Source organism: Eupeodes corollae, chromosome 1, assembly GCF_945859685.1.
Source record: "Eupeodes corollae chromosome 1, idEupCoro1.1, whole genome shotgun sequence".
Lineage (NCBI taxonomy): Eukaryota > Metazoa > Arthropoda > Insecta > Diptera > Syrphidae > Eupeodes > Eupeodes corollae.
The window spans coordinates 261,320,742-261,344,982 of NC_079147.1; the positions used below are offsets into that span (position 1 = coordinate 261,320,742).

Here is a 24,241-nt window from a genome sequence, read left to right on the forward strand (position 1 = left end):
TGTAGTCAAAAAGCCATATCCGAATAATTTAACTTGTCACCAAACATATTTTGACGTCTATATGTCAAATTTAGAATTCGGTAATGCCTTGTCAAACGTCATGATCTTTTTCTAAAAAGTCATACCCGAAAGATTTTAAGTTATACCAAATAGCATTTGACGTCTATATGTCAAGTGTCAAAATAGTTTTTTTCAGAATTATACGGGTATCAATAAAACAAAATGACTTATTTCTTTTTATTGACTGGTTTAAGTATAAATAACCCAAGACAAATTCTCACTTATTTTAGTTATATTAAGAAATGAGTTATGCCAATTTGTGACTCGTGTAAACGCGGCATAACAAACAAAAAATGTTGGGAATAATTCCAAGTGTCAAAACAGCACTTTGTGGAAACTGACATTTTTTGGATTGAATATTTTTATTCTGATAATGAAGACAAACATTTTTAACTCCGAGCTTCTATCGGTACTCTTTGACAGTGTTATACAACTGTCACTTTTGACGTTGGAAGTTTCATAAATCTCTAACTAAAAGAAAATCTAATCATGAAAAAATTTCTGCATCTGTCAAAATTAAAATGAACAGTCAAACAAAAGTAAATCATGAATTTCTGATTTTACAAACAACACTTTTCATTGAAAAAGGTATCACCTGTATGAGAAAAAAGCCCTAAAATAAATCTACTATTCTTTTATACATAAACAAAATGAACTTCTACTTTACGTCTCAAAGTTCAATGACATCGCTACTTCTTGATTGTTTTGTTTTCATTCTTTTTTTATTTGGGTGGCGCCTATTTCCCCCTTCTGTTTTTCTTAAGTTTACTCTATTTATCATCAAAGTGTTTTTCTTCTTTTTTTTGATGGGTAATCAATTAACAAATGCACTATCCGTTCAGTCCGATTGTGTTTACAATAAAATTTGTCTATAAATGTAATTTGTTTTTGATGGAATAGAAACAAAAATGAGTGCATTCAAGCCGACTTCAATGGGAAAAAGTGAGAGTTGTTTATTTTTTGAAACTATATGGAACGTCAAACATTATACATCACATTGTAGAAAAGTGATTAGTTGATCTTCTTTGCTTTAAGTGATCTTGTTATTTTTGTGTTTCTTCTGAGATTATAAATGGATGGATTTAGTTGTTTTGAGATTTTGGTTTTCACTTGCCAGAAGTTATTAGGTAGATTTGACAGACGTCAAATGGTAGAGTGTGGTGGAAATTTAAACCCAATTGACAAAGTACTGTCAAAATCATTATGCACAATGGTAAAGAGTAATGGAGTTATGTACATTTGTTTTTTTTGAAGAAAATTAAAACTCACCTTTCAAAGGTGAGTATCAAGTATCTATGTAGAGATGAAAGTTTTTGAAATTAAAAAGAATTCTTTTTATAAAACACCATTCTCTTTAACTATTTTCAATAAATCACCTCAAATGAATCCGCTCTATTAAAATAAGATTCAAGAAATACATGATAGCAGTACTTCTACAGATTTTTGACAGCTTGAGGATAGGTAGTTATATATTCACCTCAAAGTTTGTTGTTCATTTCCATTAACCATTTGTAAAGTTTCATAGAAAAGTTACTATTAATTTAGTTTGTGTATTTTGATCACAATCAAATTGCGCTGTTTCGATAAACTCACCACGTGGTAGAATTTCATTAAATTTGCAAATATATCAAACTAAATTCCTTCTTTTGACTTTTAAGTCACTCTACAGTTCTTTTAACGGTCTTTATCAAATATTCAAAACCTATAACAAGACCTCTCCCATTCAGTTATCAAGAACTCTTATCCATTTTCGATAAAAAGAAACAACTGACCTACCTCAAATTTGCTTAAAAGGCATTATACCTACCCAAACTTAACATTGAACCAGCTTTGCTTCATCAAAAATTTAAAAGCTATATTTTATGCCTCGATAAATTTGATTTTCATTTATATGGAGCCCTCTTTCGTCAGATAAATCTTCAACCCAAAAGTCATTCCTAAGCAAAAATAAAAAGAAAACTAAAAAATATTTAAGACCGTTCGTTCAACGTCGTCATGTAATATCACAATTTATGTGCAATTCCCTCTCACTTTCGTTTGAGATGGGACAACACAAAAAAAAAACTCGTTCCATCTGTGTGCGCTTGCGTAGTATACACTAGCGCACAAGAAACTCCAAGAAACGTCAACGAACTCCAAGACTTTATAGTAAACAGCCTCTGCGCTATATTATGCTATACAACATCTAGCATTCTTGTTTTTATTTCTATGCCAAACATAATGTTGTAGGTAGGTTAGTTAGGTAAAGATACAGATTTTTTTTTTATTTTGGTATAACACCATTTTTGGTTTCTATATCACAGTCAGCTAGCGAGTTAACAAACAACAACAACAACAATTTTAACCCACTCGTAACTCTATGATGCAATATCAAAGTGCGTTACGCACACAAAATGCTTGCAGCGAAAGGCGAAACAGCGAAAAATATTGTCAACTTTTCCATAGACGAAAATATACCAAGAAAATAAATGTTTTAATATTTTGTTCTATAAGTAGAAGCCCAACCCTCGTGGATTGTCTAAATAAAACGCATTTGCAAGCCAAAGACTATGCAATCGCCTAAGTATCTTATGAAAAACTAAATAAATCTATAAAAACCAAAATAAATGTAAGCAGAAAATATAAATATTTCGCAGAAAAATAGGTATCCACCTCCTGTCATTTTTGTGCCTAGCTACATAAGTCCTTGCTTCTTTCAACACACAGTCCCTTCGACGAAAAAACCCCCTCAATCATAGTCCCACATCTATCTATACACACTATCATCGACGACGACAAAAACAACAGCAACAAAAACTACACAACAGAACAGAGAGCAAAACGAGATGATAAGAAATATACACAGGCACTCATAAAGCTATAGAATAGGGTATAGAAAGACAGCAATGAGCTCCACATTCGGTTCGAGGTAGGTGACCGAAAAGTGGGTCACGACAATGGTGAGTTCGTTGAACTGGCTATGACTCTATGAACGCACTCACACTACATAGCAGCGCCATCATATAAGCAGCAGTAGCAGCAGCAGGCAGGCAGCTCTGGCTCTGGCTCTAGTGTATATTTACTCGAGATACAAATTCGCGGGATACACAGAGTGTACCATGAAAAAGAGTAAACGAGATAGAAACTATTAGCAAAATGTCATATTTGACAGTTGTTGGAAAGAGAAGCTATTATGGTTTGTTGGAGTCGAGAATCGATTTCGTTTTTTATTTTATGTCGTTTCTTTTAGATAGTTTTTGCAATGCACACAGAGTAGTGATAAATTGCTGAAAAACTATACGAAAAAGAGACGAAGAAGGAAAATTGCAAAGAAAACTGAGTGATGATTGTCAATAGAGTGCAATGTACCCTGTGTGTCTCTCGATGCATTCGGCATTCAATGTGAGTTTGTGAGCAAGCAAATGCCCTAATTCTTAAGAGCAGCAGCAACTTCTTATCATCATCTATAGCAAGAGCTATTCGAAAGAGGTTTTATGTATAGCTGCTTTTAGTTCAACGAACTACGAACTAGAAAATTCCTAAAAATCGATAAAAGGGAAATGAAAATATTTTTGACAATTTCTGTATAAAATTCACCTTACAGGTGGAAAAATTCCATAGCATGACACTTATACCTAATAATTTGAGAAACTAATCAAAAAGTTTGCCAAAATATTTTGACAGAACGAGAACACAATTAAATAGATAGTCAAAAGCAGATATACCTATATAGGTTCCTCGTGGTGGTTAATGCAGGGATTACATTTATAAACCCACCACCACCACCCACCATATTACCTCCAGTTCTGGAACTGACTAGCTCTAGCTCTAGCTTTAGCTCTAGCACGCACTCTTACTGGCTCACCTTCCTTCCACATTCGATAGATTCGGTGTGAATGACTTCAATTACCCCACAATCTATGTAGCGCGAGGTTGGCGGCCATCAAAGAAACAACCTCACCACACACTATACACACAGATACAATCCGAATTGAACTACAGCGAGAAAAATTATGAGGGAAATACGCTCAAACTAGTGTCTACTCACTCTCAACCCTTCAAATTCACCAGCAACGTTCTCTTTCTTTCATATTTATTCTCTCTGGTAGTTTTATCAAAAAATTACCCACACACTCAAGTATTTCACCTAAACTAAAATGGAATGTAAAGCGAGACTCGTTAGTTTTGCTCATTGAAGGCTTGCTCCACCACACCGCACCACAGCCCCCCTCCAACCCAAAAGCCCCGAACTCGCGCCGACGACGACGATACGAAACGAACAGAGAAACAGAGAAAATATTTTCACATTCGAACGAATAAACAGTTTGACGTTGGGGCTAGCAATCATTCGCAAATTGTTTGTCAAATGAGACGGTTACAAAGATTTTTGTGTGCGCGTTTTTTAATACAAAAATAACAAAAAATTTGACATAAACTCATTGCAGTTTTTAAAAAATTTAAAACAGAATAAAAAATAAATTCAAAAATACAAAGATTAAATTTTTTAACGGTCGTGAGTGGATACAACAGTTTGAAGAATATCAACCATGTTCCTTATACAAAATAAATAATATTTCTTAATAATAAAACACAAAATACTGGGATTAATTTAAAAAAATCATTCTCACTTATAGTTAAACACTGAACTTTTTGGTGAATAACCATATTTCAATCGTGAAGTTAGTTTTTTTTTTTAGGAATACTACAAAATTTGAATTTAAATTTAAAAACAAAAAAATGGGTTGTGCAATTCAAGAAATCATAACTGATAATCAATCAACCAAATCAAATCCAAATACAATTATGGATAAATCAAATCAAACAACAACAACCAAAACACTTGTCATTGGTTTAAGTGACAAATTAACATCACCATCACCACCTGTGGTTGTTACAGTGGCGGTAAATAATAAGGCTAATAATAAAAGTCAACAATTAAAAGAACAACATTCGGCGTTAGTTAAACTTTTAGAATCCGCGCCGATAACAACAATTAAGACAACAACAACATCATCCACCAATAATAGTAATAGTATTAATAATAATAATAATAATTTTAGTAGTAATAAGCAGGCAACTAGTCCAAATGCACATTATGTCAGTCAAATAGTAGTACAACATCAGCAAAATATGTCATCGCATCGAAAAAGACTGAAGTCGATACACCAACAACAGCAAACGTCAACGTCAATAAATAATTCGACAATGACATCGACATCGACAACAACGACAACCTTACCGACGACGATGCAATCGACAACGGCGACAAATATGTTACCACCCCAAGAGCATCATAACGATAATTTTAATAATAGTCATATGCAACATCATCAACATCATCATAGTAGTATTAAAGTGCGTAAAAGTGACGCGAATCATCATCACTGTCAAATTCAAAATCATATTCAAAATCAAAATCAAAATCCTCAGCATTCGAATAGAACAGACAATTTAACGGTTTTATCGACAACGACAGCGACACCGACGACGGCGGCGGTGATTATTGATAACAATGAGGGTGAGTGCGGTATAAATGACAGTGGTGAAAATAATGTAAATACAAATATTGGCGATCATCAGCAAACAATGATGATGATGACCTCCGCGGGCAATTACGAATCAACGTATCAGTGTCCGTGGAAAAAGATTCGTTACGCTCGCGAGTGGAAGCAGAAAAAACAACAACAATTGCAAACAACCAGCAATAATAATATCAATGCCGTTGTTATTGATAATAATAATTTAAAAAATGTCAAAGATTCAACTTTGTCAATGCAAATGCAACAAAACAGCAAATGTGATGAAAAACACACTGCCATATCGTTAGATCGACAAAATTCAGAACTAGCCAAGCGATTGGGTATTATACCTGAAGATTCTGCATCGCACAATCGTCGTGACAGTTCTGACAGCAATTCGAGCATGTCGAGTTCGTCAAGTCTCCAATCGACGGCATCATCATCAGCATCCTCGGTATTATCCTCATGCACCTGTACACCACAACAATTAAAAATAGACCAAGAACCACCATGTCAGTGTAATAATTGTCTATCCATGGATATGGATTCGGGGTGTGATGATGAAATTGTATCCGATCAAAATCACCAGGTTATAACAATGAATTATTTGTGTCAGAAATTCGATGAGAATTTAAGCAGCAATAGCAATAATAATAATAATAACAATAATTGTACTAATAATAATAATAATAATAAAACTAGCGATAGTAATAATATTAAAATTGAGATTAAGACAGAGTGTAGTTTGGGTCAGAATAATTTAATACCATCAGCACAGAATTTAGCGTCCGGAACAAGTGATGTACGTTATTTCTTCATATTTTCTTTTTTATATACATAAATGTCAAAAAAAAAAAAAAAATATATTTTAATCCCATCTCTATGTGAATTTACCAATAATGTCCCATCACTAATTTGTATTTTTTTTTCTCTATTTTCAGGGATTTTTCCGACGTTCTATTCAACAAAAGATTCAATATCGTCCATGTACAAAGAACCAACAGTGCAGTATATTGCGAATTAACCGTAATAGATGTCAATATTGTCGTCTGAAAAAATGTATTGCTGTTGGAATGAGCAGAGATGGTGAGTTTTTTTTACATATACATACATATTTTTTTCAAAATAAGATTTATTGGAGAAAAAGTAGGAAACAATGAAATTATGATACTTGACTGTCAAAACCAACTAACAAGAATAACTTAAATATTCTATCTTTAATATTTATGCATGACACTTATCTGTCAAAACAGTTTATACTCAATTTTAAGTTTTAGTGACATTTCGAATTACAAGTTGTCAAAAAACTTAGAAATCATATGACAGATAAGTTTATTTCTTTGCTACTCAATCAAAATCAAATTTAACCTCTTTTTCTGTCAATACATTTTGCTCAATGTATCTGCAACAAAATTGCGAAACACCATAATTTTTCTCATTCACACACCATCATGATGCAAAGAGGTAAATGACTATGTGTGACCAAACTAAAATAACCACCCACCATATTTCACCTTGTCATTTCTTTTTCGTTTTCTTCTTTTTGTTTTGCTTTCTCGCTCACTTTTGAACTACATATGGAAATTGTAAGTTTAATTATAAATAATATATAAAATTCAAATACGAAAACCCTGGCTTGGTTGGTAATAACTTATCTCACCACACTATGTTCAAAAAATCAAAAAAAAAAAAATCCATCATAGACCAACGAGATAAGATTACAACACACATAAAGAAAATTTGTTTTAAACAAAATAATATACCCCCCTTTAAAACCCTCCTTTCCCCATAATCTTCACTCCACTATACACACATATTAACGAAAAATAATCTCTCATAATCGAACCAACATGACGAACAAACATGTTGCGAGCCGAGTCGAGTCGAGTTCAATGACCAGCCATGAACGAAATTTTCTGTGTAGCTCTTGTTGTTGTTGTTGGTTGGATTTTATTTTGTTTTTCGTAACGCGAAACAACAGAAATGTACCCTTCACTCGAGTTCCAGTGCTGAATGTTTAGATGGTTGTGTGTATATATATTTGTGTATTTTTGTCATAATATGGTAGGTAGCTTGTCCCACTTTTAACTAATTCGTTTTTATTTTTGTGGTTGGTATTTTGGGTTTATTTATTTTTTTCGTTGTTGTTGAATAAAATAAAATAAATATAAAAGAGGTTGACACACTCTCGTGAGCGAAGAAATGCAATGATTTTCGTAATAAATCTCCTTATCGGTTGTTATTTAATTTGTTTTGTGTGTTGGGTTATATTCACCACACTTAATATAAGACAAAGACAATCGTTCACCACACCGTCATCATCGTGATTTCCATACGTTAAACGAACGAACCGATAAACAAAGGCACAACACAACACTCTGTGAGCTGTAGGTTTGTTGCTCTGTTTCATTGTAAAAATTGTAGGAGTACGGCTATACGGAGGAGCAAAGAAACGGACGACCGAACGAACGAAACTTTGTGGTAAAGAACGGTGAGGTGGTGAATAGTGGTAGAATCATTGTGGAATTGTGCTAAGAGTGGAATGACCGGACTTAACCCAATTCGTGAACGACGAACAATTTTTGCTGCTGCAACACACAGAGCACAGCACAGCACACAAAGACGTCGCGGCGCGGTGGATTTTTTTTTTTTTTTTTTAATTTGAGTTGAAGTACCTATACACATATTATATAGCAATTGAGTTGTTCGAAATAGAACAGAGCAAAGGGAAAATAAAATAAAATAAAGAGGCCAGTACAGGAGTGAATGAGATAATAAATTAGCTCACAACAATGATGTTATTAAAAAAAACAAAAATTGGTTGGATGGGGAAAGATACACAGAAATATGTGTGCTGTGTGTATTTTGGATGTTTTGTTTGTTGAAGCAAAGATAGGTGGCATATGTCTTGTCTTATGTGTTTCGTATCAATTAAAGTAGCAAATCTATCCACCACCGCCACCGCCTCGTCACCTCCATGTCGTTATAGTCTGCGTCATATCTACAATATCATGGTAATTATTGAAGTCATCTATATGGCGCGCCGCGGTGATACAACATCACAATATAAAGACAACAACAAAAACAAAAAGAAAGACAACGAACGGACGACGACGACGACGTCAAGAGAATAATATGTTTAGTTAAGCTTAGGCCGATGACTCTAGTAATGAAATCGAAAGTTGTTGTTGTTTTTCTGATTTCTTCTCGTATTTTTATACTAAACAAAGAAATTCAAGAAGTTTCTTCTATAGACAGACAGACAGTAATATAGAGTAGAGTTTTATAGAGATAGTGTTGATTCAAATTAGGTTTTGTGATGATTTAATTGAGAAAATTGGAACAATTGTTTGTTTAGAGAAAATTGATGTTTTGAATGAATTAAGTTAAATGGCGCCCAATTTAGGATTTTTATTTTAAAAAAAATAATAAAATTATGATACAAAAAAAGAAGAAGAAATAAAGTAAAGTTAGTAAATTTAACAAAGTTAAGGTACCATATTACCTTTTAGTTAAATGGCGCCCAACATGGGATTTTTAAGAAAGAAAAACTGTGATAAAAACACAAAGTAGATTTATTTTATGACTCAAGACAACAAGTAGTAAATAAAGCTAATATTTTGGGAGTTAAATTTTGTTATTTTAAAAACAAAAAATAAGAAAGTGGCGCCCAAAAAAAGGAAATCATACAAATATTGAGTAGATTCTTCCATACAATTTAAAATAATGCCATAATGTTATTAAGAATAGTGATTTTTCTTAATTACAATCATTCAAAACAAAATGGCGTCCGTCTGAAATTTTTGAAGGAACATGAGTCTTGCAAAATATGACATTTACTATGAGTCCAAGCTATATGTATGTATTTCGGTTAAACAAACCCAATAAATTATGAATTTATTTCCTCACTTCCAATGAAATTTTGCAATTAAGGTAAACAGCCAAAAAAAGAATTCTTATCACTCTGTTCTAGTTTTCTGCAAACTTTATCTATATTTAATTGAAATTTCTTATAATTATTGTTTTCTATATAATCACATGCTAAAAGCACAAAAATAATTTAGGTAGCAAAAATCAAATTTGTAATCAGCAAAAATAAAATATTTTTTTTTGTTTTTTTTTTTTAATCTATTGAGACCAAGGCTTTGAAGACAAATTTTGTATTACTCATTTCTATAAACCAAATTGAATTTATTTGTTTTTTACCTGATTACACATTTGTGCGTCTTTCACCGGAAGCTGCTGTTTGCCTTCTTTAAGAATATATTAATAAGAGAATTTATTGAACAAAAATGGTTTATGATTTTTGAAATTTATTTAAGTGTAACTGAATGTCATTTTCGACACCAAAAATGTACAAAACATTCTCATTTATCTCTCCTGTCACCATCAATCTTAATTGTTAGACTATCCAGAGGCCGAATTTTTGTTCTTAACAAAAAAAAAAAAACTCCTCATACCTCGTATAATGTCACACTTCTGCTGAATTCGGATATGACCCAATTTCGACACATTTTTATCCGCTGCCTGCCGTCTGTGTGCGTGCGTGTAGACAATTTGATGTGGCGCTTCACACGTTTTACAATATAAATCCATTCATCCTTGACCAACCAACCAAAAAAAAAAAAAAAAAAAAAAATCCTTCAAAAATTAAGTCTCTCGGCATAGGTCTTTTTATGCTATGCGTATGCGAGTATATGGCGTATGTCATGCGTGTGCGTTTTTGATCATCGTCGTTCGTCGCGTCGTCGCTCGTCGTCGTTGTTCGATGCTTTGTCCCCTGTTTTTTTTTTTTTTTTTTATTACGATTTTATAAAAATGACCGTGTTCCCCTTTTCATTATCTCTCAAGGAAAGAAGAGGTTACTTCACAACAACAAAACCGACATAAACATACATAAACAAATCGAGAAAAAAAGAGAGGAAAATAAAAAAAAAATTAAATAAACTGACCGTCGACCTAGAAAACTAAAAATTTATTTCATCGATTAAATAACAAACAGACAACATAGCTATCTTTAAAAAAAAAACTTTAACACATATTTGTTGTATTTTTGTTTCCAAAAACCGCCCATCCATCTCGCCTCTATATTTCCTCATTTTATTATTGTTACTGTTATAACAAAAAAAAAAGAAATTGGCATTTATATCTGCCAAAAATTTATTTATCAAACAATTTTTTATTCATTTATTAAATATACACGCAACACAGTTTTTTTTTTAATTATATTTTTCGTTGAAAACGAAACCGAAAGAGCAAATCCACACCAGCAACAACAACAACAACTTCAAATATACCTACCTACCTATCTACTCTACAGCAGTACGCATGCTATCAGTCGAGGCTGAGTTCATTGACCGAACCAAGTCTGACGTTCATAACGTTGGAAAACTAGGTCACCCATAGCTTTTATTATAGCATATACACAATAATATCTTTCTCCGTATTTGTATGGGTAGGAATATGGCTCTTAAACTAATTCAAATATATGAAAATACCTCTACACACTCTGACAGTTAGCAGCAGCAGCAGCAGTAGTGTCAGCATACCATTAGTTTTGAGAGCGCTTATCAATTTGCATAACAAAAAAAAAAAGTTCAGTTTGTTTGCTTGCTTAATTTCCAGACAGATGCATCAGCCATGATGTTGATTTAAGGCACAACCACAATAGATTTGTTTTTATAACTGGATATTCGCTATATACCACCCACAACTTGTCAGATGTCAAATTTAAATTTTGATACTTTTTGTTGTTTTGCATATTTTAGTGTGTCTGGATTCCAAAAGTGGATAACACTTAGAAACTAACGGAACAAAAATAAGCATGGCAAAAAGGGGACCCATTTGATTAAAATTTTAATTTTCTAGTCCTTCAAGCTTCATCACACCCCCTCTCTCTCTATCTTTCGCTTCAGGTTATACCTGGTAGATAGATAGGAATATTTTTATACTACAAAACTGACAGACATTTTATTCGCATTGCCTAGCTCACTCACAGCTCACTGACAGTCGACGGTTATTTTAATTAAAATGAACTCAAATTAGCACGAGGTTAACCAAATTGAAAGTAAATTTATTTTATTGCGTTTTTTATAAATGTGTGCGTTTTTAATGTATGACAAAAGTGTGTATGTGTGTGTGTGTTGTATATATGAATGTTAATGTGTGTTTGTTTAATTTTCTAGGTCTTTCAATTGTTGAAATTGTTGGAATTTTATGCAACTTGTAGACAGATGTGTCACTCACTTTATTTATTTTTTTTTTAACTATTTATATGTAAAATAAAAATATAGACAAAATATGTATAAATGTAGGTACATACATTTTATTGCAAAGTTTTGTGCCTACCTACATACATTTTAAATTAGAAAACAAAAATATATCTATTGTCGTCTAGTTCACTGTAGGTAGGTAGGTACATACCTTCCTAAGTGGCTGTAGTGTAGATGTGGTGTAAAATGGATGCTGGTGCTGATGTTTGTGTCATAGCAAAAAGGGGGAGTAAAGTTCATTTAAAAATGTTGAACTCTATTCAGGTCACATCCAAACAAGAGTGTACATACTCTTATACACTATAAACACGCAGTAGCAGCAAAAGTAGAAACATATACCTACAAACGAATAAGTCTGATGTTTGAAACTTAAGTGTCGAGGTGGAAAATTGATGATTTATGAAAAGGGGAGGTTGTATAGATACCTACATTTTCCACACAACACTTTTGTCATCATCGCTCATCCACTTGACACATAAAAGCATAGTGATGGGACTGATGTGCCTGTGCATTTTCGCTCTATGTAGAAATGCGGAAGCTACCTAGCCTAAATACAAAGTAGCGAACATCATCTTTCCTTACTTTTTTTTTATTGAGAAAACTCCTAATAAATCCCCTTCTTATGAGCCATTTGAAGCTTATTAACTTTTTACATATATTCAAAAAGGTGTATCAGCCTATAATTTCTTGACTTGTCAATCGTTAAAATTTTTAGCATCATCATGAGTTTGATGGCGCTTGGCATGATCTGTCAGTTTGAAATAACACAAACGCAATGCAGTTACAAAACACAGTGAACAACAAATAAATAAACAACCAACAATGACGAGCAATCACAAAGTAAAGCTCGTTATAAGAGTGATCCCCCAAAAATGAATCTTTCATTCGTTGTTTATGTTGTCTTGTTACTCGCTGTTGCGTTGCTGTTTGCTTCTTGCTGCCGCCGCTGCTTTCTATTGCATAACGAGTGAAATTTCATGCGTTACGTAAATATAAAAAAAAGAAAGACAAACAAAGGAGAGTGAGGAGAATAAATAATAACATGTTGTAGAGCATTTTTATATTGTGTAGATTTCAAGAGGAGAAGAAACAACTCGTCAATTGCAATAAAATATAAAAAATAAAAAAAACATTGTACATGTCAATTAACAAAAAAAAAAAACGAAAAGAAACGAAATGAATTCTCCCCCTCAAGCTTCATCTGAACTCAACTTTACTCACCGTGTATACCTAACCTACTCGTGTATACCTACAATCATGTGGTTTAGTTTGGTATTGTGTTGGGGACGAACCTTCAAAAGGTTGTTTACCTCTTGCTCAATGAACTAACTTAAATTGTGCAGCAGCAACACTATATCTCTATCTACATAGCTGCTGTGTAGATTCGACATATGTATGTATGCATGTAACTGCACGTTAGTTAGAACGAAGAGCAAGACTCTCATTTAGTCCGGGGTCATTTTGATATACTCTATACTCGTATACAAACAATCAAAAAATAAAATCCACCAATACTATTGCAAAAAACCAAACTTCGATACTCGAACTAAATGTGTAGGCATCTCGCTTGCTCATAGAAAAATTTATTGAAAAAATTTACTTTCATTTTTCAATGACTTCTAGTTTATAAATACTCGTGATATCTCACTCCAACACACAGCCCCCATATACAACTTATACCCTGAAACATCTGGTGTGTATCCCCACGATGAGCTCCGGTCAACGACACCAAATCAACACAACCCATATTACCCCCACACCCCGCACACACAATCAAGAGATGTTTCTCGAAGGTTTTTCATACTACGAACATGCATACAGAATGTTTCGCAACATTACACATACGCCATACAGACCGAAAGAGAATGCAACTTGTATTTCGAAATTCGAATTTAATACACAAAAAAAATTCTTCGAATTTAAATCGAAAAAATTCTATTGCATTCTCTCGGTACCTATTTGGATTTAGATGTGTTGTCTGTGTGTGTGTGGTGAATTTTCGAATATGAAATATTTTGCACACTGTGTATTTGGATGTGTCTGTGGTGAGAATGTTGCGAGATGCATATTTGCATGCACCCAATTTTATGACAGTATTTGTGTGTGATTCGAAGCAAGCAAAAAAAAAAAACAGAACCACCGAGTGCAGCGACACAAATTTAGGTCATGCTCGGTCATTCACTTATGGCTTCAATAAATGTGAGCTCGCTATTTTTTGTGAATGTATACGCGCCTTTAAATTTGCACTCTGCACTCGATGCAATGTATCTATATGCATATAGAATTTATAGCGATAGCTAAACTAATTTTGCCTTCTCTTTTCATCATTGGTCATTGCAATTTTTGTTTTAGATTGATACATACTCGTATAAATTTGACATTCCCTTGTATAAAAAAACAAAATAGTATCTAGTATTAACAATAAATAATCGCACATGACTTCTGACTAGTTAGTTAAAGTAACGATGATGATGAATAATACCCAATCGTTCAAAGAAAAAAAAAAAAGATGGTGGGAGGTCAATTTTGTAAATTAATTTAGGTTAAACTTTATTTAACTACAAATAACGATACTTACAAAACTCCAATCAACAACAACAACAACAAAAACAACTAACCAAGTTTTTATGTAATCGTTTGTTGTTTTGCTATACGAGTTCGTAACGAGTTCATCGAACTCGTTATATGATGGAGGTCTTTCAGGCCTTCCACTCTTTTCTTTTTCTTTCTTTCTCCACTTTTAAAATGCGTGTAATGGCGAAATGAATGTACGAAGTAGATTATTATAGAAAGATACAAAAATGTTGTTGGATAAAGTTTTAGTCAAAATAACATTTGTTGTTTTTTTTCCTGTCTTTCTTCAAGTGAAAGTGATACTCAGAGCGATATGACTCGTTACTTGCTTTTTGCTATAAGTCTATCTTTATGTATATCTAGCTATGTGAGTGTATCTTTGCAGAGCATAAAATTGATAACAATTTCTCGATGACAAAATCTCTTCATGATGAGGCGCACGATTAGTTTCCCGATTTTGACATCTATGAAAAAAATTAAGGGGGAGGGCTGATGATGATGATGATGGAGGTCTTTTTATAGCTAAAGTCTGTGGAAACTTGGGTTATTTTCTTCTACCAACTGTCACTGCTGCTGCAGCTACTTATGCACGTTTGGCATTTCCTGATTATTATGATGGCAAAAAAAGAGCGATGCAGAAACATGCCGTTACGCAATGCAATAAAGCTAGAGATGGGATGCACAACGCTCAAAGATAGTGATGAGCGCAAATTACAAATTATTTTTTTTTCTGACGAGGGGAATAAATTGTTGTTTGTTTTTTTCTTTTTGTAACTGATTTTTTCTCCAACAACAATATGTTAACTTTCACTTTTCATTTTTAGTTGTTGGTATATTTCTCGTGAGTTCGAGTTTGCTTGTTTTTGCTCTGGCTCTGGTTTCGTTATTTTTAAGTTGTTGTTGTTGTTGTTGAGCTCTCTGATGAGTTATATATTGTATGACTATGGTTGTCCCATTAATAGTTCAACGACTTATGGTGTGTGGAGTTGTTTGTTTTGTATATTTTATTTTTCTTCTTCAGTTCAGTTTATTTGGTTTGTTTGTTTTTTTTTTTTGTTTTTGTTGTCTTCTTTGATTGTAAAAGACTTATATTGTGTGGGTAATGGGTTAATATAACATTACGCTTCAGGGTCTACCTACCTACTTTGTAAAATCCGTTTAGAGGATTTATTGCGTTAGCAGCACAGTTTAGTACCCAATAATAATTTTTGGCATAAAAATACTTACAGAAAGATGTTATGATGATGAAGTCTAATCGTGATGATGATAATAAGTGTCAAGTACTTTTTTTTAGGTATATGATTTGAAAATGAATATGTAATTTTATATATTCGTTGAAATCTAGGCCAAGTGTAGAGTCAAGTAGGTGTTTGATCAGGTTTTAAGTTTTTTTTGTGGCTTTTTTGTAGCTAAATTTAGTGTCAAATTGAGGTCACTTTTGAGTGTCATAATGAGTTTTTAAATAACGGAAAAAAGCGAGCAAAGAGCTTAAAATCACAAAATCGGAATGAAGAACTGTTAAGCACTTACTTCGATAACGATTAACATTAAAAATTCCAAAATTCGAAAAGAAATGTAATGCCTCAATGGATTCCACTTTTAATAAGAAGAGAATTTCACCTTAGTATGGTGAACATTTAAAACAAACCCTTATCCTATGAACCATCATCTCTTTATATTTAAACAGAATGTCGTGAATCATTTTTTTGTAAAATGTAAGTATATTTTGCCCCCTAGGGAAATTTTTGACATTTCACCTCATTAGTGTCAAAAAAAGGTGAGAACAATCACTTCTAATTCCACCTGACACAAAACCATTAATACATCATGTTGAATGCTTCAAACTAAGTATGTAGATGTATTCTGATGTAACTGAGATTAAGAAGAGAAAGGTACTTTATGTCTGTCATTTTTGTAAACCTTCCCAAGAGCAACAACCTTAAAAAAAATCCATATTTAGAGCAATATTATATCAGTATCAAAATTAAACAAAAAAGAAACAAAAAAATATGAGCTCAATTTTAACCTTTATTCTCAAGTGTCACACATTATTTAGATATATTATTGGCAAAGTCACTGAACGTCAATTCGTTCACCTCATTTACTCAAGGCAATCTAAAGCTCAGTTGCATCAACGGCAACGTAATGAACGCCAACGAACTTTATGGTATATCTACACCTCAATAAAATTTCAGGCAATATATAAAAATGCAATGATTTTTGTTTTTTTTATTTTATGTTCTAATTTCAATTTTGTTTTGTTGTTTTTTATTTTATTAAAATTTTGGCAATGCATATATTGAAACTCATTTAATGTTATGAATCATTTTGTTTATTTTGAAAGACGCATCAAATGTCATAAGAAAATAAAACCTTCCTATAACCGCGTGAACATTGTTTGATTTAAATATGACACATTTTCAATTAAATGCATCGTCTGTCAAAATGCAGCCATTTTTATTGACAATATGACAATGGAAATCAGCGTCTTGTTACGTGTTAAATAAATAAATTGTTGTACCTTTGTGCCCTCAATTGCAGTTACAATAATAACAAATCGTATTTATTTAAATTAAAAGAAAACAACAAAAACCAATGAACCTTTTGGTAAGAATTATATGCGCAGTATAGTTCGTTATTTTTGTAAACATGAACAGATATTTGAATATTCTCGTTCAATTGAAGTTCAAGGTTAGTACATTTTTGTTTTTGTTCTTCTTTTTTTGTCAGATTGGGGAGCAATGCATTCTGTTTAACTTTTATTTTTGTGTTTCAGTAAGAAAATTTCAAAGTGCACTTTATTCTCATTTTCAAAGAGATGATAGAAGAGAAAAAAGCTTCAAGATAAGTGCTTTTGAGAGAGAATATTTTAATTTACTCACCACACTTTTCTCAAAGCTTTCGCTGGTGTGGGGAAAAGTTACTTAAGAGAACAACATCAATACATTTTGCCGGTATTCAACTGATATACATATAATTCTCTTTAAATAATGCGGTGAAAATTCGCATAGACGACAGAGTCCTCTAGGTTGAATTTCGCACAACACAGGAAAAAAGCTCACAAGAGCATCTCACATTATCTTCCCCATTAATGAAAGCTCTAAACCTCTTTCTGTTTCTGTATCAAAAGAGCTCCAACACAAACTGAAATTGGTACGAGACGAGTATCTTGTAACTTTAGCTGCTTTTGATATTTCAATCTTTTGTTGACAGTAATTGAGAGCGGTTATTTCGATGACAACGAACCAATCATTCAACCCTCTCTTCGTTTAAGCGGCTTTTTCTTTCGGGTGTATATTTTTTTTTGTTTGTGAGTGCTTTTATAAGCCAACAATGAAAATAAAACAACAACAACAACAAATGAAACTCTGCTCCAAAAAAAAGCACACAACAGCATGAGCTGCGAGCGACTAGCGCTTAAATTTTGAACTACACTCGTCGCTGGTATACCCCAAGTGGTAGATGTGTATAGAGACGGCGGTCTCAGTCTCCACTAACAATTTGTATCTTGTATATATCTCTACACACAATACAATACAATCTGTTTTATTATTACCTATATTCGTAACGTGCTAGCAATTTTTACAGTTAGTCGCGTTCAAGACCTTGTCGAGTTTTGTCATGTTTGCATTTGCACAATTTAATCAAAGAGAAAAATCATAACAACAAAATATTCAAATTAAATATCAATTCATTTTCACCGTTCTTAAAGTGCATATAAAAAATAAATTTAACAACAAATTAACGGTGTGGTGAATTTTCAAAACAAAAAAAAGCAAATATTTTTAAATGAAAACAAGAAAATAATCTTCGACAAACAAGGATTAACCGGAAAGAAAAAAAAATTATTTATATACAAAAATACCAAAAGTTTATTAAACAAAAAATAAAATAACTAACGCGAAATTTCTACAAAATGAAAAATTGTGATGTAAAGAAAGTTCCTTCAACAAGTTTAAATTTTTTCTAAACAAAACAAAAAATTATAGAAAAATTTTTAAATACAAATATTGAATTTTAACAAAAAAGAAAATAATGAATAATATTTGTGAATTGTTTAGTGAATCAAATAAAAAGTGGAGGTCAATGCAAAAATTAAATTTATCAAAAAGCATACATTTAGACCATTAAAAAAAATTAAACAAAGTAAAAAACAAAACATAAACAAAGTTTTTTTAAAAAATAAATTGTACCTGAAAAAGTTAAAAAAAAAAACAAAATAATTTTATTTCACTGTGATTTTTGTTTAAGTTTTTTTTGTTGTTTGTTAATTTGTTACTAAAGAAAAAAATTAAGAAAATTCACAATAAAAGTGCATTAAGAGGTGCCAAAAAATTTACATAAATTCAATTTAAATAAAATATAAAAAAGTACTACTTGCCGAAAAGTGAATTTAAAAAAAAAATAATAAACAAGTCACAGTACCTTTTTGATGCCGTCGCATTATTTAAACAATTAAAATCAAATAAACTGTGGATTATTATATGATTTTAATTTCGTTATTATACAAAAATTAACTCAATATTTCAATTGACTTGAAAAAACAAAATAGAATTATAAAAATGGAAGAATTACCAATTTTAAAAGGAATACTTAAGGGAAATGTCAACTACCACAATGCACGTAAGTATTTTCAAATGTTTAACTACCATAAACGAAAAATTCTCCAACTTAACGAAACTGGAGATTTTCCGAAACAAATTTGCCTGATACAAATCAAATTTTTAACTTAACGAATATTGTTTGCAATTCCATGAAAATATTTACAAATAACTTGAAATGTTCTAAGATATCAAAAAACCATGTTTAACGAATCTGTCAAAAAAATTCTTACAATTTTTCATAAGAACTCAATATAATTTCCTAATTTTACAATTTCAATGCTTTTTTTTGTAATACGATGTAATGAAATATCTAGTAAGTTCGAGAACTTATAATACGAACACATTTTCACCAAACTGAACGAAAAGCTTTCAAAATTTCCCGATATTGAATATCTTCCAAATGTATTATTTTCGTTTTTAACAGAAGCGGCGCAATTAGTTTGTCTTGATTTACTTCTTTGATCAATAATTAAAAAAAAATGTGACTTAACGTTCATGTTTAAACTAAGTTTTTTAAAAAATAGACTTGACGACATTGCGTTCAGAACTTAACGTTCTTGCATTTAAAGAAATATAAACACTTTTGATGGTAATTTTAGGACTTTTCCACTATTTTGAAAGTAACAAAAAAGAGCAAAGACTTTAACATCTAACAGTCTTTCCCCAAAATTGGTACAAAAAAGAAATTTTTTGACATTCTTGTCAACTGTCAACTGTCAAAAAGCAACAAATCGAGTGTCACTAATTTCTGTTCTCTATGTTATATTTGTGTCAAAGTGTAAACGCCCCATAATCCTTTCTCTGACATTTTCCAATCTCAGTTCCATTTCACTACTTAAAACCCTCGTCAAATCAAACTGTCAAAAACATATGAAAATGTGTGACAATTTCCCCAATACGTATACGAACCTATAGTTGAAAGGTAGGTAGGTATAGGTGATCTAAATGATTAAAAAGAAATGTATGCCAAAGCGATAACTCTCAACTTTACCTACACACTATATTCAATTCATATCCCCACATAAAGCAGTAGTTGCACTTTCTTTTTCATAAAGTTATTTCTACTTTGAACACTACACAGCTGCTGTGGAACCCCCCTCTCTCTCTCTCTTTTTATAATGAAAGCCATATTGCTTTCGATTTTTGTTATTAAACAGAGTCAGATCGCGATCGTGATCTCAAGAGGGGGGGGGGGTGGTATAGCTCAAAAGCCGACAAAACTAACTAACTTAACTAACCCACCATAACCTATAAGTTAACATATATAGGCAGAAAAATTAGAGCTCATAATTTATGCACTCTACTCTAAAGCCTGCATGCACTAATAATTTTTCTAAACTCCACTTTTATGGTTTTATTTTTTTCTATAAACTTACCTACCTCAGTTGGTATCGCGGTACCTACTTACTCTTTTTTTTTTAATTCTCTTTGAAATCAATTTCATTTCGTGCAAAAAGAAAGAAAACAAAAAACATAAATAGCCAACACACTTTTTCGACCTCTTTTAGTGATATTTTCTCTCTTTCTCTTTGGAATCTTCTTCCTCATATCTGGGGCTTACCATACCTTACCTTACCTACAAAAGAAATGATCATGCTATGCTTTTGCTTATCCAGTAGTAAGATGTGGGGCTTGAAGCCTTTAAATGCTTGTCTCTACTTGGACCACTATTAATGGGCCGCCGCGCCGCGCCGTTGTCATTCTCTAATTTCTTTCATGTTTAACACAAATAACAAACAAAAAGAAAATAAGAAAGAAATGAGGAAACTAGGTGGCGCTCTCATTTTCGTTTTCATGCTGTTATATTCTCCATATTGGTTTTTTGGTCTCGTTTAATCCCATCCATAGACTTTTGTTATTCCGATCATAATAGATACAGTATAGCATTGCATAGAGCCCACACAGCTTGAGGCGTAGACCAAGTTAATGGGGTTCTTCCAGGTGATGTTTGGCGCGCGTTGAATGTCAGTTTTTGTATTATCAATTTGACACATCAGAGTATCTCTATCGATGAGCTGTCAAATTGTAGTGCAATATTGTGTAGCTTTCTCTTTCATTCATTCATCACCATCGTATCGTTTGCATTTTGTTTATGGTTTAGCAAAGAATAAGAAGTATGCTACTGTCTCGCATTTTAACTCTCGCACTCTCTTTTTTTTATTTCTTTTTATATTTGTTTGTAGGCCATGACCTCTTAGATTGTTTTCATAAAAATGAAAGAAAAATAGCCAAGCGCAGCGCATCTCGCACAACTATCCGTATCCATCCAAAGTGAAATTAATAGGATTTTACTTTGGTGCGCGTTGTGAGATAGCTGGTGGGCCTTCTTTGATTGACTTTCGATGTAGTCTCAGCCTATAGTGAGTGTTATAAAAGTGTTACACTTCTCACTCGCTGTGTGGCTCCGTTTTGTGTGTTGATGATTTTCTCTCTTTGAACTCAAAAAGTCACTGATGAGTGGGAGACAACGAAGACGTCAGACGATCAACGATCAACGTTCAACGATCCCGATGAGTACGATTTCATTAGAGTTCATGATCGTGATGCGCGTTTTTTTTTCTTACGCGATGAGAAAGAAAGTTCACCCACATTTAGTTTTCTTACAACTTTTGGGCAAAATGATTAACGAGAAACCGTCCTCTAGGTGCGCAAGAATGGGAGACTGTTTCTTATTTTCTTAATTTTTTGGAGAAAGTGTAACAGCAGCTTTAATTGAGAGCAAGGCAATATAAAATATCATTATGCTTGCACCGAAAAGAAGTAAATGAAATGAAAACACAATGATGACCTACTTAAGGGTCTGTTTCTGGGTCTTTTTTAGGCTGTATTTTTTTGTAGATTGTTTTTGCATGTTGATTCGCTTCTGTGTTGCCGTAAAGTTGTGTGTAAAAAGGAAAACAAAAAAGGCATTTCTTTAAAAAGGGGACTTGGTCAACTTGGGAAAGACACGAGAAAAAAAACCGTGTCCTTCCCGCTGGCGTATACACAAACTCAGTATGTGTGTTGAAATTGGGAACTCACGTATTTCTTCCGTCACACCTGGCGCGAAAATATAACTGCCACCGCACCACCTGTCTCATTGATCCTATTTTTTCTCCAATTTAATTTCATATGTCAATTATACGAATGCGAATGTCTTTGATTGTAATTTAGTAACAATTTTACTAATTTTGATGTATTTTTTTGTATATTTACAGCGGTGCGATTTGGTCGTGTGCCGAAACGCGAAAAAGCGCGCATCTTAGCTGCCATGCAACAAAGTACACAAAATCGCGGCCAACAAAGGGCGTTAGCCACAGAGCTTGATGATCAACCTCGTTTGTTAGCCGCTGTATTGCGTGCTCATTTAGAAACGTGTGAATTTACCAAGGAAAAAGTTGCTGCTATGCGTCAAAGGGCACGCGAGTGTCCATCATATTCAATGCCTACGCTTTTGGTGAGTAAAATATTTTTCATGTTTTTTTCGTTGATGGTTTTTGAATCATTTATCAAGTCGAGTAGCAAAACTTATACGAATTTTTTTGTCTTGTCCGATATGAACTTCTGGACGTCAAGGTTGGACTGCATCACCATATACAGTTGATTCGCTCTCTGTCAACACAATTCCATTGTCACTCCCACAATCAGTTTTTTATTTTTAATTCGTTTAAACATACGTATGAATGTGCCCTTAAGTTTACTTCCTCTTCTCTGATCGACTGACAAGACCAGACAAGACAGACAAAGAGAAAGAGAGACATATAATAATTTGTCCTCAACATTGAGACAACAGAGACGTACGCATATGAACATATAAATGAGAACTCAAGTAGGTGTGTTTTTGTTTGCTAATTGCCTTATTTCCGGTATTTAAACCGTCATTTTACTTAACTTTAATCGACCTCTGAATTTTGGTTTATTATTATTTTTGTCTTGTTCGATGACTTTTGTTAGATTAATTCGGTGCAAGGTGAACTTCTCAAATATATACAATTAAATTTTTGTCCATGGTAAAGTTTGGCAATTTCCTTAAAAACTAATTTGTGACTTATGAATTGTGAGGAAAAAAAAGTAGACAAACAGAACTTAATGTAATTCAGAGGGACTATATATTCAATTGACATAAAGTTCTCGAGACAATATTACAGACAACCTTGACTTTTCTTTTAAATTAAATTCCTGTTTGACGATTATTCCTTTTTTGTATATGTATTTTCTTATGCAAAAAAAAAACACGCCCTCTACATGTCATTTAAAAAAAAAAACTACTATCTGTCACTTTGAAGCATTGTGATATGTTTATAAAATTACAGGTGATAGTGGAATGTTGTGCTTTTATGTATTTATAACTATTGCGTGCATTTTATATAAAACAACAACAAATGAAAAAAAAAATTAGTAAAACAAGGAAATGTATTTAATAATTTATTCAAATTGCCATTAAACTGTACTTGAAAATGATAATGAATGCATATTAAAGCTACAGGAAAAAATAATACTTAAACTTACTTACTTGCTTATACTTACTTTGACATTATCACATTCGAGGTGAATACGTACTTATATTTTCCTTATTACTCGTTTATATTGACAATTCAAGGTTTTCTTTTTTTATTTTAGTTCTTATTAAGTTGTTATAGAGGGTTTCTATTGTAATAGAGAGGTTTAATTGTCCTTGACGATAAATAGAAAATAGGTATGAAGTCGTGCATTGGGCGCCATTCGATTGATTTATCAAATATAAACAGTTAAGTTGGATGCCATTTCATATAAAATATTTAATGAGTTAGTTATTCCTTACATTATTAATTTTTTAATTGCCCTTGATAGTTTGCATAGTCTCTTTGGACTTTTTTAAGACTCACATTGGGCGCCACTTAAAAATTTGTATGATAATTAGAAAGCGTTTGATTATACGTTATTTTAAAATGATCGCAATTTCTTTATTGGATTTAAATGCGTTTCTTATGGAACCAAAAACAAGCCACTCTCAAGTTTTGTTGAGCGCCACTTAATTTTTTTTTTGGAAATTAATAATAATGCATACAAATTAGTTTAATTTTTTCTTTATAATCAGAAATGTTATCAAGAAAACACCAATAAATTGCGCGCATTATTTTTTTTCTTGAATTGAATAAAATTCAATCGCAATTTAGTTCCTTTTATCTAATTTTCAATGTCACATTCTATGATATCATCATGCCCCATGCAGACACGCTTATAACACCTCTGTTCAATGTCAAAGTAGCAATAA

At 32.4% G+C, this 24,241-nt stretch overlaps 1 protein-coding gene across 5 annotated transcripts in view; it reads left to right on the plus strand.

Annotated features, from left to right (window-relative positions):
• The window catches only part of LOC129953346 (ecdysone-induced protein 75B, isoforms C/D), a 352,681-nt gene that overhangs the window by 320,135 nt on the left and 8,305 nt on the right, over positions 1–24,241 (plus strand). For 4 of the 5 annotated variants that reach the window (XM_056066471.1, XM_056066480.1, XM_056066495.1 and 1 more), the window contains 2 exons: positions 6,500–6,644; positions 22,206–22,444. In XM_056066471.1, coding sequence (XP_055922446.1) covers positions 6,500–6,644; positions 22,206–22,444 — 384 coding nt within the window. Of the gene's footprint in view, positions 1–6,499; positions 6,645–17,619; positions 19,028–22,205; positions 22,445–24,241 lie in introns of those variants that run through there. The other variant, XM_056066502.1, reaches the window with a different exon arrangement.